At 40.3% G+C, this 15089-nt stretch overlaps 1 protein-coding gene across 7 annotated transcripts; it reads right to left on the reverse strand.

Moving 5' to 3' along the window:
- Window positions 1–1058: 1058 nt before the first annotated feature.
- Window positions 1059–14547, reverse strand: LOC126620985 (tRNA(His) guanylyltransferase 1-like). 7 transcript variants are annotated; one of them, XM_050289333.1, is made up of 15 exons: window positions 14434–14547; window positions 14160–14346; window positions 11839–12107; window positions 11614–11745; window positions 11486–11530; window positions 10734–10903; window positions 10527–10612; window positions 10015–10122; window positions 3848–4104; window positions 3240–3371; window positions 3123–3167; window positions 2730–2899; window positions 2468–2553; window positions 2030–2134; window positions 1059–1585 (listed from the first exon to the last, which is right to left on the reverse strand). In XM_050289333.1, exons 3-15 carry the CDS (start codon window positions 11940–11942, stop codon window positions 1457–1459), a joined length of 1569 nt encoding a protein of 522 aa, XP_050145290.1. In that variant the 5' UTR covers window positions 11943–12107; window positions 14160–14346; window positions 14434–14547; the 3' UTR covers window positions 1059–1456. The 7 variants fall into 7 exon arrangements, with proteins under 7 accessions (XP_050145290.1, XP_050145291.1, XP_050145289.1 ...); XM_050289334.1 differs by having other exon boundaries at window positions 11839–12036; window positions 14160–14522; XM_050289332.1 differs by having other exon boundaries at window positions 11839–12060; window positions 14160–14522.
- Between the last annotated feature and the right edge of the window lie 542 nt (window positions 14548–15089).

The raw sequence follows: 15089 nt of genomic DNA on the forward strand, positions 1-15089 counted from the left end.
AGCTTCATTTTATTTGTTGGTTCCACTTTTTTTTTAGGGTTAATATTATTTTGCCCTGAAAATTTCAAGTGCGAAACGCGTAATTACGAGCTTAAAACTTTTTGAAAGGTTGTAAAATTTCAAATGATGTACGTGTGAAGACTCTAAGACAACACAGGTTACTTCACATGGTGTCGTATGATCAGCACCAAACGTTATGGTGATAGTGTATCTGTGTCATGTAAGTTGTTCTCATGTTCTCCGTAGTTATAATCTAACGGTGTTGCACACCACCTAGCTAGGTTTGGTCTCCCAGTAAGTTCCCCCTTTACTTTGGTTCGAGTACCTTCCTTATGTCATTCAAGACGTTCGTCTCCAAAACCAAGAAAATCTTGTTTCTTAGTTGACAAGTTAAATTTATATCACTTAAAATTTTTGTTTCATTTATGTATGTGAGCACCTCAACATATCCAAAACAAAAAACAGAAATTGTGGAGAGATCATCAGCTTCATCAGGAGGATCACAGCCTCACACATATGGCCGCTTTATCTTTGATAAGAAGAGGAGAAGCTCCGCGCACAGCTCTGACAGCTTCCACCTTGTACGGTTTTAGAGGAAGGAAACAGTCCGTTGTTGGTTCTTCCATACACCTGATCCAAAATCCGTTGCTCAATATGTGAGGCTGTGACGTGAGCTCACAAGAAACGCGCTTTTAAATCTGTTTCCTGCAAGCAACATTAGTATTGAGTTCAACTTGATAATCAGTAGTTATTCTACTTACCTAAATTCATGCAGTGGAGTATCTCCTGATTCTTCTCTACGATCAGCTGCTTTTTTCCACTTCTCACCTTTGAAACTGTACAAGTCTCAACGAAGAACCAACATATAGCACAGCAATGGATGTGTAAGAAAATTTAATGAAGATAACAAGCTTTCATAAAAAAAACAAAAAAAAAAAACTGGGCACATTCAACTAATACATTTAATCGTTGGTGGAAACACATTTAATATCTATTACTGGAAACGAATAGTATAATTGCTCAAAGATAACTGAGAAAAGAACATGCAGAGACGGTGCTAGAAGAAGTAAGTGGGTTTCCTGCTTGTTTTTCCTCAACTTCATTGTCATAATCTGACTAAAATCATAGGTAAGAATACAAAACATTCAGAAGCAAAAAATGTACCGTGTACAAGCTTAATCAGCAGCAACATATACAAGTCAAGTACCACAAACTACTTTGCTGGCTGGAGTAAACATAAACTCCAATACTTGGTACAGTGTTGCTATTACAGATGAATACGAGCATCCAAGCGTGAAACAAAAACCAAATAGTGTATGCTATGTGCAACTCCGGTACCGGCAGCGGAAGGAAAATAACTTTGATGAATTTTCCTAACATTTGTGTAGTTAAGAAAAAGTTAGAACCTTCAATGGATAAAAACAAAAGGAACCCCATTGCTTCGCAGCATTATCAGTCACCCAGAAAGAATTGTTGGGTGTGCATCCCAAAAGGTTGGCTCAATAATATTACAATGTTCTACAATAACTCTTTTCCCAGAATTACCATTACATTCTTCCTTCTCGTGTATCCTTGTGGTGTCTTCCTGCATACAAATAATATACAAGGTTTAAAATAAAAACTCGCATACCACAGGATAATCATAGAGAGGACTAGCATGTAATAAACCATAAGGATAGGCTAGCCCTTTGACATCTTCAGTGGGTCTCGACTTTCATATGTGTGCGTGGGTGTGTTTCCTAGTGGCCAAAGAAATATTGTCCTACATTATTGGCGAGAGTTGGTGCATTATCTACTCAAGGCTCCAGACCTCTCAAAGCTAGGCCACCATTCCTTAAAAAACATCATATGTGGGTTTTCCTTTCATAAATGTGTGATCCTAAACAGGAACAAGGGAATCAGAAAATAAATAAACAGAGAGATGCAATTTTCTCTTTTTTGCCGATAAGAGATCCACTAGTGCCCAAACCACCTTAGTTGGGATATAGCACTAAGAAATATTCACATCCAAGTAGGAAAGAAAGATAACCTTGTCCCACAAAGCAGAAGATCCATGGCGGAACATGACTGGTAATTTGTTGTACTCGATACCAAATTGGTTAAGCAATTTCTCTTTGTCTCCTGTTTGAGTACCCTGGCAATTAAAATTTGAAAAACATTATGAGAGCGAAATGACGAGAATACAATAAAATGGATTTTGGATTAACTGCATCATACATGTTATTGAATGAGCAAGCGCACTCATATATTGTGACAGTCAAAAATTTGGTTTTTTTTTCTAACTTTTGGAGAAAGAGATGCTAAATAAATTGGACAACAACAGAGATTGCATGTAAAGAAAATAAAATAATAATAATAAAAGGAAAGCAGAATAAAAGATTAATTAGGTATAGAAATGCCAAAAAGTTAAAATTTAATAAAAGTGGAGGATAGGTCATTATGAAGGAAAAATGTGTCCCAAATATACCTTCAGGATGAGCTGAGCTTCACTTTTTCTTTTTCCAGACTTAACAAGCTCCCAGAAACAAGTATTGTATTGGTTGTTAATGTGACCTGAAACCCATAAGAAATGTAAGTCCAATAAATTTACCACCTTATCCAGATGAAATTCATATTTTAATGCAACCTTCAACAAATTTGAACTGATGTATTGCTTCGAGATTTTACTTATTTAGAATGACTAGACTTAAACCTATTATCCTTTGGAAAATTTAGAGCTGAATACTCACAATCGACTTGTCTCCAGGATAGATAATCTCGAAGAATTTCATATGAAGGATAGCAGACAGCACGCCCATCAAAATACGGAGGGTACTTCAACTCTTTTTGTGGGAAGAAATCTTTCCATTTCATAACGTACATTGAAGTGAAGAATGACACAATAACAGATACCATCTCACTGCAGAATTTTAGTAATTCCAATATAGGTAAGAAAGATCAATCTGATTTGTAGGGAAGAAAAGTGATTCAAGGGTAAGCATTATGAAGAACCATGGCAGAGATGTAAGGTACTGTAAACCAGTGAAAACAGTATTTTAGAATCCAAGCATAAATATACTCCATATAGAGTATCCAGTTAGGATACAAAATTTAGGAAATAAGAAAGGTGACAGAAGCAAAACCTCGCTTGCCTCTGATAGAATTGAGAATCCTTCTTCAAAACAAAGCTGTAATAACAGAAACAATGAGATTACAGATGATATAGACCACAAAGTTCAGATACAAAACATATTCTATACCTGTATTCGTCACTGACTCCATAAGAGAAAACCAAGTCTTGGAACTCTTTTAGAACAGCCACTGCACATGAATTCATAAGGTTGATAGCTTGCTCATCATTCGGCTTCACAAATTCATGAACTTCAGAAAACCTTCCAAACCCAAACAACTGAGGATCATTTCTTGAATCTTTCGAGGATAATTAACAATAAAAATAACATGCATCCATAAAGAAAACTTGATTATTCTGAGTTGTAGGTTAATTGCGGAATGGCAGAAATGTTGCATCCCTTAGTTTGTTAAAGTGGAGACTACCATTGTTGTTCTTTGTAGTTAATGTGATAGATGACAAACATGTTCAAAAGAGATGTCTGATTTGCACAACAGGTGAAATAACAAGGACCTAATACTTCAGTTGCACCCACTTGATAATATGACATGGGAATTCCTCAGAGTGATCTAATCTAAGTAATTTTTGTAACCTGTTAAAATTTTATGATTGGAACCATTTGTAAGGATATCCCACAAGGTGACTCTACCACCCCTAATAATTAGCAGCCCAAGAGAAGACAGTCACAGTAACAACGACCATAATTATGTTACCCTTGTCATGTGAGTAACAGTTTACCTGTGAAAATGGCAACCATCGATCCTAATTACAACCCACGTTGATGGGATCAGTTTATCTTCATGCTGGAAGGACCTAATATAATCAGGTTCAACTTTTCCAATATCCTTTGTAAAACAACCAAGTTCCTTCTGAAGATGTGTGTGCTTGTTCCAAAAACTTCTCTCAGCTATATTCTTCGAATGGACTATGCTTGACATTCTCCTAAGTCTCTTGACAGGAGAACCATTTTCATTGTGCTTCACAACTTCAAACACCTGAACAATGTACGATGGAGATCTCAGAATAATTTGCACTCCAATTACCGTATGGTCAGGATTCGGCAAACCAAATAAATTTTTCTTAACAGAAAATAAAAAAGGCACAGTATTTGTACCAATAAAGACACCCAAATTCTTTTCAAATAGACAAGTTAAGATCCAAGGTTCTTGGACTTTGGAGCAAGTTTGTTATTTCTCTACTAAGAAATTTCCAATACAAGATCATATACATGATTTTGTTTCCTAGAGGCCGAAAATCTTGTCCCCATAAACTTCAATTTGGTTATTATGTGCTACATCAAAAAGATATCCCACATTATACAGCATGAAACCAGTATCATTTGACGCACCAAAACTTCATCAAATGACCCTGAAAATCAAAACTAACTAGTTTTTGAAACCCATAAGATACTAATTTGAATTCCTAAGGATTTGCTCATAATAAACTAAACGAAATTGTTTTTTTTTTTTTTCAAATAATCATTTCCAAAGATTGAATACGAAAGAGTGGTTCTAACCGACTTGACAGTAGGTGTTACTTTGGCAGAGAAGTTTAGTTTGAATCTAAAATTAAAAAAAAAAAATGAAAAAAGTCAAGTGCTCAAGTGTCACATGAGGTAAAATTCTTGTGGTATTGTTAAAATCTTCCCAACAACAACAACAACAACAAAGCCTTTTCCCACTAAGTGGGGTCGGCTATATGAATCCTAGAACGCCATTGCGCTCGGTTTTGTGTCATGTCCTCCGTTAGATCCAATTACTCTAAGTCTTTTCTTAGAGTCTCTTCCAAAGTTTTCCTAGGTCTTCCTCTACCCCTTCGGCCCTGAACCTCTGTCCCGTAGTCACATCTTCGAACCGGAGCGTCAGTCGGCCTTCTTTGCACATGTCCAAATCACCGGAGCCGATTTTCTCTCATCTTTCCTACAATTTCGGCTACTCCTACTTTACCTCGGATATCCTCATTCCCAATCTTATCCTTTCTCGTGTGCCCACACATCCCACGAAGCATCCTCATCTCCGCTACACCCATTTTGTGTACGTGTTGATGCTTCACCACCCAACATTCTGTGCCATACAACATCGCTGGCCTTATTGCCGTCCTATAAAATTTTCCCTTGAGCTTCAGTGGCCTACGACGGTCACACAACACGCCGGATGCACTCTTTCCATCCAGCTCGTATTCTATGGTTGAGATCTCCATCTAATTCTCCGTTCTCTTGCAAGATAGATCCTAGGTAGCGAAAACGGTCGCTTTTTGTGATCTTCGCTAGATTGCTCCGGTCATTAGTGTGGATAAGTATATAAATGGATAGAGATAGGAAAGCAAACACAAGATGTACGTGGTTCACCCAGATTGGCTACGTCCACGGAATAGAAGAGTTCTCATTAATTGTGAAGGGTTTACACAAGTACATAGGTTCAAGCTCTCCTTTAGTGAGTACAAGTGAATGATTTAGTACAAATGACATTAGGAAATATTGTGGGAGAATGATCTCGTAATCACGAAACTTCTAAGTATCGGAGTGTGGTGTCGTCTTGACTTGCCTTATCTGTCTCATAGGTAGATGTGGCATCTTCTTTGGAAGTACTCTTCCTCCATCCAGGGGTGGTATCTTTAACTGGTGGAGATGCACAAGGTAATGTATCAATTTCACTTGAAGCTTACTTGTAGTTTCAGGCTTGGTCAAGCGCGATACAAACCATGTAGTAGGAGTCCCCCAAGTCGCCGAGCTAGGGGGTCTGCTGAAAGAGGTGACAGACAAGGTAAGCAATCAGAGCTCCGACTGATTGTTCACCTTCTCCCCATCTTGCAGCAGCATGAAGGATAAAGAGAAGAAAAATGAGAAGAGATGATATGAGATACTTTTGCTTTTGAAGAAGTAACTTTCCACAGGCTTATTCTTGAACTGAGCTGGAGGGTTTTCTGGTTTCCTCCAGAGTATAAGGCCGACTGAAGAATTTGAGGGTCAAAACAAGTCCATCAAATCTAGAGTACGTTCCACCCTGCTGATATGGGATACTTTTGCTTTTGACAGAGTAATGGATGTATCGGCACGTGTGCTGTTACGCTTGTCTCCACATGCTTCCTTGTATCCTTCGCACTTGCCCTATCTGTTCCTCAAGCAGATGCGGAATCTTCCCTGGAAACATAAGATGTTGAAGATGAGTACTCGAGAGCAATGCCAGGTAAGTAATCAGGTAAGGGGTTCCAGGCAGTCAGTTCCTGGCTGGAAGCTTGATTCCAAGTGCTGACTGATTGCTCTCTTTCTCCTTGTCTTGCAGGTAAAAACAAGGCCAAAAGAAAAGACAGGGAAAAAGCATGATATGGGATACTCTTGCTTTTAACCCTGATGATATGAGATATTCTTGCTCTAGTATAGCTTGTTTGCAGAGGTATTATCGGGGGGAAAGAAAGCTGAATATTTCGAAAGGCTTCGTTGGGAGTGCCCTCTCAGATATGATGAAGGGTTGAGCATTTTTGCAGGTCTGCCTGTCCGTTGGGGATGGAGGTCGACATATATAGGAGTCTCCCTAACAACAAGTAGTAATGCTATTCCTTTACCCTGCTTGGTCATAGCACGGTAATGGGAGCTGCCAGTTTCACATGTTTTAACTCTGTCAGAGCACTTTGAAAAAGTGGTATGTGGTATCTGGCTCTCGAGATTCGGAGAACGATGCCTCTTCGATTTTTGAGAAAGCAATCATGCTGGGGGTCTGACTCTCGAGATTCGGAGAGTAGTGTCTCTTCGATTTTTGAGGAAGTAATCATGTTGGGAGTCTGGCTCTCGAGATTCGGAGGGTGGTGCCTCTTCGATTTTGGAGCAAGCAATCTTGTTGGGAGTGTTGTCTCGAATGTGAGTAAAGGTTGGGCATGTTTGCTAGTCTACCTTGCCACGAAGCACAAAGGTTGACACACAGGGACTTTCCAATTATCCAGCAATGGTACTGTTCCTTTACCCTCTCTTCGATTTTGAGAAAGTAGTCATGTTGGGAGTCTGGCTCTCGAGATTCGGAGGACGGTGCCTCTTCGATTTTGGAGCAAGCAATCTTATTGGGAGTGTTTTCTCGAATGTGAGTAAAGGTTGGGCATGTTTGCTAGTCTACCTTGCCACGAAGCACAGAGGTTGACACACAGGGACTTTCCAATTATCCAGCAGTGGTACTGTTCCTTTACCCTTGTGGGTAATAATATGGTAGCTAGACCTTCAAAATTTATGGGTCTAAACTTTTGTTAGTGCTGTTTCTTTGCTATTCTTTTACCTTTCTTGGTCAGAGCGATGTAGTGGGAGCTGCAAGCTTCACGTGCTCAACTTTGGCAGAGAACTTTGGCAAAGTTATTTGTGGTACCCACCCATGAGCTATTGTTGCGTGTGGGAAGTGGGTGATTGAACAGTAAGATTCATGTGCTTTCTACTTCACCAGAAGTCTTCGACAGAATGCCCATAATTTCTGCAAAGCTGAGTGTGCGTGTGACAGGTGCTGACAAGGCTAGAAAAGTAGGTGCCTCTTCGATTTCTGAGATCGGCCCTCGTGGTCTCTGAGCAGCCCAGCTTTTGAGAAAACGAGCGCATCTTCGATTGATTTGGAGAACGATGCCTCATCGATTTTTGAGAAAGCAATCATGCTGGGGGTCTGACTCTCGAGATTCGGAGAGTAGTGTCTCTTCGATTTTTGAGAAAGTAATCATGTTGGGAGTTTGGCTCTCGAGATTCGGAGGGCGGTGCCTCTTCGATTTTGGAGCAAGCAATCTTGTTGGGAGTGTTGTCTCGAATGTGAGTAAAGGTTGGGCATGTTTGCTAGTCTACCTTGCCACGATGCACAGAGGTTGACACACAGGGACTTTCCAATTATCCAGCAATGGTACTGTTCCTTTACCCTCTCTTCGATTTTTAAGAAAGTAGTCATGTTGGGAGTCTGGCTCTCGAGATTCGAAGGACGGTGCCTCTTCGATTTTGGAGCAAGCAATCTTATTGGGAGTGTTTTCTCGAATGTGAGTAAAGGTTGGGCATGTTTGCTAGTCTACCTTGCCACGAAGCACAGAGGTTGACACACAGGAACTTTCCAATTATCCAGCAGTGGTACTGTTCCTTTACCCTTGTGGGTAATAATATGGTAACTAGACCTTCAAAATTTATGGGTCTAAACTTTGTTAGTGCTGTTTCTTTGCTATTCTTTTACCCTTCTTGGTCAGAGCGATGTAGTGGGAGCTGCAAGCTTCACGTGCTCAACTTTGGCAGAGAACTTTGGCAAAGTTATCTGTGGTACCCATGAGGTATTGTTGCGTGTGGGAAGTGGGTGATTGAACAGTAAGATTCATGTGTTTTCTACTTCCACAGAAGTCTTTGACAGAATGCCCATAATTTCCGCAAAGCTGAGTGTGCGTGTGACAGGTGCTGACAAGGCTGGAAAAGGCTGGAAAAGTAGGTGCCTCTTCGATTTCTGAGATCGGCCCTCGTGGTCTCTGGGGAGCCCAGCTTTTGAGAAAGCGAGCGCCTCTTCGATTTCTGAGATCGGCCTTCGTGGTCTTTGAGCAGCCCAACTTTTGAGAAAGCAAACGCCTCTTCGATTTCTGAGATCAACCCTCGTGATCTCTAAGCAGCCCAGCTTTTGAGAAAGCAAACGCCTCTTCGATTTCTGAGCAGGCGCCTCTTCGATTTCTGAAGCTCCGTCGAGTGCAGATTTTTATAGGGGCTGGCATTAAGTTCCAAAGCACACTTGAATCTCCACCAGTAGAAGCTCCATTCTTGCACTTCTAAGATCTTGATTTGTCCGACCTCTTCTCTCTTCAACACCTTTGAAAATGTCTGGCCCCTCCGACCGTCGTTTTGACTTGAACCTTGTTGAAGAGGCAGCCCCGCCTTCTCCAGACAACATATGGCGCCCATCCTTCGTCTCCCCTACTGGTCCTCTTACCGTTGGGGATTCCGTGATGAAGAATGATATGACCGCTGCGGTGGTGGCCAGGAACCTTCTCACTCCCAAAGATAACAGACTACTTTCCAAACGGTCTGATGAGTTAGCTGTTAAGGATTCGCTGGCTCTCAGTGTTCAGTGTGCAGGTTCTGTGTCTAATATGGCCCAACGCCTATTTGCTCGAACCCGCCAAGTTGAATCATTGGCGGCTGAAGTGATGAGTCTCAAACAGGAGATTAGAGGGCTCAAGCATGAGAATAAACAGTTGCACCGGCTCGCACATGACTATGCTACAAACATGAAGAGGAAGCTTGACCAGATGAAGGAAACTGATGGTCAGGTTTTACTTGATCATCAGAGATTTGTGGGTTTGTTCCAAAGACATTTATTGCCTTCGTCTTCTGGGGCTGTACCGCGTAATGAAGCTCCAAATGATCAACCTCTGATGCCTCCTCCTTCTAGGGTTCTGTCCAGTACTGAGGCTCCAAATGATCCCCCTCCGGTGCCTTCTCTTTCTGGGGCTCTACCGACTGCTGAAACTTCTCCTAAACAACCTTTGTGAAGGCTCCCTCTTGTGTGTTTATTTTGACTCATGTATATGTACATATTTGTAGCTTATCGGGGATATCAATAAATAAGCTTTCCTTCATTTCAACGTATTGTGTTAAATACACCAAAGCCTTCTTCGCTAAGTTCTTTGAATTTTCTTTTGTTGAAGCTTGTATGTTGAAGCTTTCTGAGTGGAGCATGTAGGTTGGGGTAGTGTTCCCTTAATTTCCCGAGTGAGGAAAACTTCTCAGTTGGAGACTTGGAAAATCCAAGTCACTGAGTGAGATCGGCTATATGAAGCTCCAAAATCGAAGAGGCACCGCCCTCCGAATCTCGAGAGCCAGACTCCCAACATGATTACTTCCTTAAAATCTTCCCAAAACAAAAAATTGAAACCTTTGCTGAGATGAGTAAGATAGACTCCACTACAGAATAAAAGATTACCTCTGTTTTCAAAACGCAGGATCCTTGTCGAAACATTGAATGCAACTTTTGATAGTTGATATCACACTTTCTGTAAAGAAGGTCATTTTTTTCTTCCTTGCTGCTGTCCTGCAGCATACATAGATGCATGACAAGTGAAAAAAAAAAACTGCAAGCATAAAAAGAACATTTAGCATGCCAATTTGAACGTTAAAAATTATTTATCATATCATAGAAGAAAAATAATCCACATTCAAAAGAAAAAGATAGGTACTTTCTACAATATACCTATTCTCAAATGATTAAACTAGAAAAATTAGGCCATTTTGAAAGATGGCAAAGAAGAGACTGTAGAGATTGATGATACAAATATTTGAGTATCTAATAAGTTAGTGATAACATAATGTTAAAAGGGAAATGACAGAAAAATGAATATAATTACAAGGAACTAGTCAAATTCAAGTGTCTTCCACAGATAATCATGCATATTAATATGCCAATTAGTGCATAAAATGAAAATTAATTCTTCCCACCTTTAGTAAGTCCACTGCTTCGCTTTTGGTCATTCCAGATTTAATTAGCTCCCATAGGCAGGTGTTATGTAGGTTATTTGTATGACCTGCAAAATGCAAAACGTAAATGGAAAATTTACTTGAAAATTTTACTTGAATCAGAGACCTATTAGTTGAAGATAAGTATATAAACTTCCATACTCGAAACATCATTGCAAGACTACTCACAATTGTTTTGTCTCCACAAAAGATATGACTGAAGGACTTCTTCTGATGCACAGCGTATAACATGTGCATGAAATGAAGGGTTGTACATTAACTCCTTATGAGGGAAGAATTCTCTCCATTTCATGACATATGCAGAGGTGAAGAAAGATACGATAATGGTCCCTACTTTGCTGCACGTAAAAATTGTACGTAAATGAATGACTTAACACAAACTGAAACTGAATACAGACCATTACCAAATTTACCTAAACGATAATCCACCAAATAAGATTGGTGTCAGTTTCTACAAGATAATAAATAATAAATTTATAATTCTTTTTATTTTTCATCCCCATAATTAATAAGCCAAATCACCTTTTTTCTCTCAAAAACTACCTCCCCGACTCCTACTTCTTTGAATATATAGCGTTCGCCAACTCAGATTCACATCAGCAGAGAGATACATTGTCTTTAGTATACTTTTCTTCCTCTACGTATTTCAACTTGATCCAAATCAACCTAAAATATTTCAAATTCCAGTAAGAGGGTGACATGGGTGGTTAACAACTAATTTGCACAGTTTAGCGATGAGTAAGGCACATTCAACCCGAGAAATTCAATTTGGACCTGATTTAGTATAATGTACAGAAATGAACATATTAGTTCTGAACTGACATTCGTTTTCTTCAACTCAGAGTGCCCACCCATCATTTTACAAACATCTTAGCTGCATCACAGGCCAAGAGAGCTGAATTAAAGTTGAGAATGAAAACCTGGCACGCCTTTGGTAGAACCTGGACGTCTTCTTGAAGACAAAGCTACAAGCACAGCGCCAAGAAATAACAGTGTGAGGCTCTCTTACAGCTAAGTTAACATAAACGAAACACATATACAGTACTACCTGTATTCATCACTGAAGCCATATGAAAACACTACATCTGGAAATGCCTCTGACACAGAAATTGCGCATGAATTCATCAAATTCAGAGCTACCTCATCATTTGGTTTCTCAAATTCATGAACTTCAGAAAACCTAACCAGAAAAGAAAAGGAAAAAAGGAGAACGTCACCATCCACATCGTCTCAAGATCAGAGAGAGAGAGAGAGAGAGAGAAGTAGGAAGCACCTTTGAAAATCACTACCATCAATCCGAACAACGATCAAATTGGGCAGGAAAACCTCGTCTTCAACTTCATACGACTTGACATACTCGTATTTACTGTTTGCCATCTCCACCACCTCTGCGAACGATCTCTCAGCCTCGAAATTTGAAGCCCCAATCACAGGATCGCTTCCTCTCTTGGGTTTGTGGCGCGCGCATAAACTGATGGAGTGTAGCGGTTTTAGGCTGAAAAGACAAAAAAGCCCCTCTTGATCTCCAACACTACCAGTCTGCTACTGACGAGTGATTAACCCAATTTCATAAATGTCACTTTTTATAAAAACTTTCACATATAACAGAAAACTCACGTGAATAGACCTAACTACCCTCAAAATCCATATCCACAACAACAACAACAACAAAGCCTTTTCCCACTAAGTGGGGTCGGCTATATGAATCCTAGAACGCCATTGCGCTCGGTTTTGTGTCATGTCCTCCGTTAGATCCAAGTACTCTAAGTCTTTTCTTAGAGTCTCTTCCAAAGTTTTCCTAGGTCTTCCTCTACCCCTTCTGCCCTGAACCTCTGTCCCGTAGTCACATCTTCGAACCGGAGCGTCAGTCGGCCTTCTTTGCACATGTCCAAATCACCGGAGCCGATTTTCTCTCATCTTTCCTACAATTTCGGCTATTCCTACTTTACCTCGGATATCCTCATTCCCAATCTTATCCTTTCTCGTGTGCCCACACATCCCACGAAGCATCCTCATCTCCGCTACACCCATTTTGTGTACGTGTTGATGCTTCACCGCCCAACATTCTGTGCCATACAACATTGCTGGCCTTATTGCCATCCTATAAAATTTTCCCTTGAGCTTCAGTGGCCTACGACGGTCACACAACACGCCGGATGCAAATGCAAATGCACTCAAAATCCATATCCACATATAGAAGAAATTCAAGAAAGTTGAAGATTCATGATTGCAATCATTGGTGTCTTAAACAAGCGCACCAATTCCTGATGCTTGGAACGAATTGTTGTTTCTTCATTTGCTCCATTAGCATATTTGCATCTTGAACAAGCGCACCGATTCTCATTTGCATGCCAATGCATCGTGTTTGGGCAATACTTAGTCACAAGCAAGGCGCTTAATTTTTAGTGGTACACACCAGAGTGCTGATTGAGGTTTAGCACACATACAAACATAGGCATGATGAGTTAAAACATATGGTAATCAATTTTTTTTTTCTTCTGCATAATGATAACAAGATATACAAACTTCAAGAGGCCCCAAAAATGCAAATGCATTCTTGAAAACCACATCACAGCTATGGATGTGCCTTCAACATCAGGCACACTCAAGTAAGGCTGGGCAAGGGCCGGGCCGGGTCCAATTTTGAAGGAATTAGATCGGACCGAAGTTTAAAAGAAATGGACCGGTCCAGGGTGGGTACAACATATAGGAACCGGACTGAACTTGGCCCGTTTGAATATTTTTTTTTGGGGAAAAAAAACACTTAATCCACAAACAACCTACACAACCCAACAACAAGAAATAGCCGCACAATGCATCTTTTTTGTTGAAACCAACTTAAATAGATTTGGGCAACAAAAACCTTCGTATAAAAACACCAAACGCAAAGGCTAAAACCAGAATCACAAAACAAAATTAGAAACAGATGAGATCCAAGTAACACCTAGAAGGATAAAAAAGAGACTAAGCAACTCCCAAACTCCAGTTTAGGACTTTCCAAATACAAATGCATGAATCTTCACTAAAAAACCTCGCTGACAGGATTTGATAGTGAAGTCATACATTGGTCAAGCACTAAGACCCAAGATTTGATCCCATGACTGGCCACAAACAGTTTCTTCATTCGAAAAGGAACAAATGACTCAACCACAGAAATCAATGTAAAATGCAGGTACTCCATCAATACTTCGATACGATTACAGAACAATATCAATACAAGCTTATGCAGGAGATTTAAAAACACCATTAGAAAAAAAAAAAGGACAAAATCAAGCAGTACCAGAAGATACCATAAAATAAAATCAAAAGGGAAAAACAAACTCGGATTCAGAGGCAACCACAAAGTCTACTAAATAATCAATAAGACATGCTGGTCATACAATATGCATGACTTAATTGAGAAGAAAGAACAAAGTTTCTGGGTCTATCAACGCGTATGACAACAAATCTATAGAAGCATTAGAAATCGTGGTTTCCTTGTGGCATATCTAGATCAACGCGTATGACAACAAATCTATAGACCGACGATTTTACCACTCAATCGAGTATCAATTAAGGCACATGTTGTTTGCATAAGAAAGAAGGTGATCTTACCTTGGACCAGGACCAGTACTGGATAAAGCCAGAGGAGGCAGAATGCTCGCAAAGCTAAGAGGGGGCGATGAATCGTTTGCCGACGCAGATGAGGCTGTGGGTTGGAGAGGCGCAGAGCTTATAGTTGAGTTGCTCGGAGGACTCGTTGATGGGTGACTTCGGCTTTTTCTTCGAACCCGCTGGCCTCCTAATAATTTTACGCAGCAAACCAGAAAAAATGATCCAGAATTAGGAGATGATTAAGTGTTTAAGTGATTAAGTGATACCAACCAACCTCAATCGAGAAGATGGGTGGTGCGGGTGCCTGGGTGGAACCGTGGAGGGGAAGGGACGACGCACGCGAGACGGCGAGAGAAAATCGAGTGACAGAGTCGAGGTCGAGGACGAGTAGACATAAAACTAACGGTTAAGATTGGATGGAGAGATGATCTCTTCAATCTCATCCGTCCATTGCAATTACAAACGGGCCGGTCCAGTCCTCGTTTTCTATACTTCTGCAATCGGTCCGAACCTAAAATTTCAAAGCTTCGTCCCGTCCCGTTCCGTTTCGTTTCTTTTTTTTTAAATTAAAAACCGTTCCGCCCCGTTCCGTTCCACCTGACCCGCGGTTCCTATACCCATTTGCCCACCCCTATGCTCAAGGCCTTGGAGGCAAATCTAATTTGAATTTAGTCAATGAAAATAAACGAGAATAAATATCGAGAAAGTTTTGAAACAATGAATATTCATGTTTTGTAAATTTATCTACCTCACTAGCTAGAAGCAGGCTAGGGCACTCATCTGCACTGGGTAGAAAATCATCGTACTGTAAGAATTAATGTGATTTCATCATTCATGAATTCATATATGTGAGTTCATCAAACTACCAATTGCAGTTGAACTTGGTAAATGAGCTATATATATATATATGGTTAGACTTCTTAAGGTTTT

The sequence above is a fragment of the Malus sylvestris genome, chromosome 5 (assembly GCF_916048215.2).
Source record: "Malus sylvestris chromosome 5, drMalSylv7.2, whole genome shotgun sequence".
Lineage (NCBI taxonomy): Eukaryota > Viridiplantae > Streptophyta > Magnoliopsida > Rosales > Rosaceae > Malus > Malus sylvestris.